Source organism: Pholis gunnellus (assembly GCF_910591455.1).
Source record: "Pholis gunnellus genome assembly, chromosome: 10".
NCBI lineage: Eukaryota > Metazoa > Chordata > Actinopteri > Perciformes > Pholidae > Pholis > Pholis gunnellus.
In genome coordinates, this window is record NC_136537.1 from 16,820,362 (window position 1) to 16,824,034 (window position 3,673).

General features: G+C 47.0%; 1 protein-coding gene across 1 annotated transcript; it reads left to right on the forward strand.

The window, feature by feature from the left end:
- Positions 1-701: 701 nt before the first annotated feature.
- Positions 702-3,389, forward strand: zic3 (zic family member 3 heterotaxy 1 (odd-paired homolog, Drosophila); the record flags this gene model as incomplete). Its single annotated transcript, XM_079167732.1, has 3 exons — positions 702-1,692; positions 2,490-2,653; positions 3,207-3,389. The coding sequence occupies 3 exons, from the start codon at positions 702-704 to the stop codon at positions 3,387-3,389; spliced, it is 1,338 nt and encodes a 445-aa protein (XP_079023858.1).
- Positions 3,390-3,673: the final 284 nt, after the last annotated feature.

Sequence of the window (3,673 nt, forward strand, 5' to 3'; positions counted from 1 at the left end):
TAACTTCGTTAACAACTACTATAAAATAACAAGAGTGGTCCTATAGATGTTGAACGGAATATGGTTGTTAAAAACCTCCAGTAGGTATAGTCTGCACCGATAACATGCATCTTTATTTGTAAAACTGCTTGGGAGTTTCTTGAGGAGTGTAAATCACGTACGGCTGCATAAGACATGCACTGCACATAACACATCCAGGATCTGCGCTAGAGTGCACCGTTATACCTGCAAAATAATGCCTGTAAGAGCCAATCAAATGAAACCAATTGAGACGACCTGCCATCTTCAATACCAAACCGTGCCAATCACCAGAAATCTAGCCAATTAACACCCTCCGTCGCAGTCACGTGTCTGAGGGGTAGCCGAGCGCCGATTGGCTGTCGTAGCACTGCCTCCCGAGTTCATTTATGTTCTGGGAGTGAGTGATTGACTTTATCAGTCCAAGGACATCATCCGCCTGGAAAGGGGGGGAAGTTTGATCCGCTTTCTCACGGATCGCAGTCAACGGGAGTTTTTTTCTCTCCCAACTCTTTACGCATAGGATTTTTCCCGTTTTGGCTCCGTTTGTTTTTTATTTTAGGATTTCTTTCGACAAAACGTGGTACATCTCGGCGCGGTGACTGCAGCTTGCGCGCTCCGCTACACTGGATTTTAATTTTATTTTCTGTTTTCTTCCCGTCTCCTAAGTTTGCTTCAAGCTCATGAGTATGCTTCTTGATAGCGGTCCGCAGTTTGCATCGTTAGGAGTGGGGGGTTTCGGGACACCGCGGCACCACGAAATCGGGAACAGAGACCCAGGTCTGGGACTCAATCCCTTCTCCGATTCCTCCCACTCCGCGGCTTTCAAAATCAGCCCCGTGGCTCACGATATCGCCTCCAGCCAGACGTCAGCTTTCACCCCGCAAGCCACTGGATATGCAGCTGCCCTGGGACACACTCACGGCGGGCAGGTGGGCTCGTACGGCGGTGGAGCGTTCAATTCAACACGGGACTTTCTCTTCCGGAACCGGGGTGTCGGAGAGTCCACAGCGCCGGGCGCCCAGCATGGGATCTTTGCAGCTTCGGCGGGGAGCCTCCACGGGCCGCCGGGGATCACCGATAACCCCGGACATCTGTTGTTTCCAGGACTTCACGACCAGGGGGTGAGCCACGCTTCACCGAGCGGACACGTAGTTAACAGCCAAATGCATCTTGGCTTGCGCGGGGACATTTTCGGAAGACCCGACCCGTACCGTCCGGTCGCGAGCCCTCGGACGGACCCCTACGGGACGCAGCTCCACAACTACAGCCATCCTATCAACATGAACATGGGGATGAATGTGCCGACACACCACGGTCCGGGGGCCTTCTTTAGATACATGAGGCAACCGATTAAACAAGAATTGTCCTGCAAATGGATTGACGAGAACCAGATGAACAGACCCAAAAAGACTTGCGAGAGGACTTTCAGCACCATGCACGAGATGGTCACTCATGTGTCCATGGAGCACGTCGGCGGCCCCGAGCAGAGCAACCACATCTGCTTTTGGGAGGACTGCCCGAGAGAAGGGAAATCTTTTAAGGCCAAGTACAAACTCGTCAACCACATCCGTGTGCACACGGGCGAGAAACCGTTCCCGTGCCCGTTCCCCGGATGTGGGAAAATATTCGCCAGATCGGAGAATTTGAAAATCCACAAAAGAACACATACAGGTAAGGCACGGACGATATCGCGGCACCGCGTGCGTAAAACTACATTTAAAAAGCGAAAGCTATTCTTCTATTAGAAATTGTGTGTATATTTCAGAGTGCTCCGGAAAAAAATATGTTTATGTTGTTTACAAGAACCTGAATCTGAGAACTTAGGCCCACTTTACCATAGTGAACAGTTCCCAAATAGTTTCTTAGTGTAGTTGATTCTGTATAATTTCTACATACAGCAATGAATGGCTCAATAATGCAGAAACATGTGGTTCTGTTGAGCAACTCTGTGCGTTACCCCCTCAGTAATTATTGTAGCTTTCATGCTACGAAGATGTGTGCGACATATAAAAGACACAGGCTACTTTTACTCACTTGATGAAGTTAAGGTGTTTTCATCTGCATCGGACTATTAGACGTGTTGTGCTTTCTGGACGTCATGTACAATTATAAGGAATCAGTTACAGGCTACCTTTAGAATTGTCGTCCTCGCTCAGCCGTCACGTTTAGTGCAGAAGATGCCCTGTTGATTCAGTGTTTACTATTACGAGCAGACGCACAGAGCAGGCCAGCGGTAGAATGAAGGAGCAGGCCTCTTGAATAAATAAAGCCTGACAGAGCAGAGTGTAGTAGTGGAGCTGTATCCATGTCGCCCCGAAAATGTAGGTTATACTCTAGTTATATAACAGGCTGCAGACAATTTACATGTCCGGGCTTCGGTTTTTTTTTACAGGTGGTGTTACAATGGGAGTTTGTTTGTGCGGGTCATTGAGGTAATTCACGGTCTGTGTGTGTGTTTAATCCTGCAGGTGAGAAGCCGTTTAAGTGTGAATTTGATGGCTGTGACAGACGCTTCGCCAACAGCAGCGACAGGAAAAAGCACATGCATGTGCACACATCAGACAAGCCATACATCTGCAAAGTGTGCGACAAGTCATACACACACCCCAGCTCTCTCAGGAAACACATGAAGGTAATTAACGTCTTCATTACTCCTTAAACACATTAACACACACATACACCCCCCCACCCCCTCTCTCTCCTGCCACAGACTATCACAACTTCAGGCACTGTCACACTGCTTAAGATCTATGTTGGTTACACTTTAACTCTCAATTAAACGATTGAAACATATCAGTGAACGAGTTGTGAATATTCCACGACTGTCACTCTTTGATCCACAGCTTCAAGCCTTTTCGCTTCATTAAAAGTAACCTGTTTAGAGAGAGAAAACGTTTAAATGTGCTCTCATCATTGCCATTTTTAAAATCACATACTTTAAAAGAAACTACATTTTAAGGTGCACATTACTGGCGCATTGATGTGGATATGTTTTGCATTGTAGAAGTTGCCGTGCCTGTTTCGAGTTGGCTGTGTGTTTACTGTTATAGTAGCTCAATAAATTAATCCGCATTTAAATCCAACACACTTCTACCGAGTCACTTTAAAAGCACTGTTAGAGCATAAATGAATAGCATACGTTTGCCTGAGTGACTCATTATTTTCTCTTATTTATTTTTTTGCAGGTACATGAGTCTCAAGGATCTGAATCGTCTCCAGCAGCAAGCTCTGGATACGAGTCGTCCACACCGCCAGTGCTGGTCTCAGTCAGCAGTGAAGATCCGACAAAAACACCGCCGTTAGCCGTACAGAACTCGTCTGGCCACAGCGAAGGACTGGCACCCAACTTTAATGAATGGTACGTTTGAAGTCAGAAGAACAAACCCTCTCTCAATGTGGACCACAGGGTTGAAGATTAACGAGGATAAAAAAACCTTAAACACTATTCCTGTCCTCTTCACACACATTCATACACACACACACACCTACACACCCTCTCTCTCTCTCTCTCTCTCTCTCTCTCTCTCTCTCTCTCTCACACACACACACACACACACATGGGATTGGGACAACAACAACAACAGGAGATGAGAGCAAAAGCCAGCATAAGCAGGCCACGTCCGTTCTCAGGATCACGAAATTTGACTTTTAT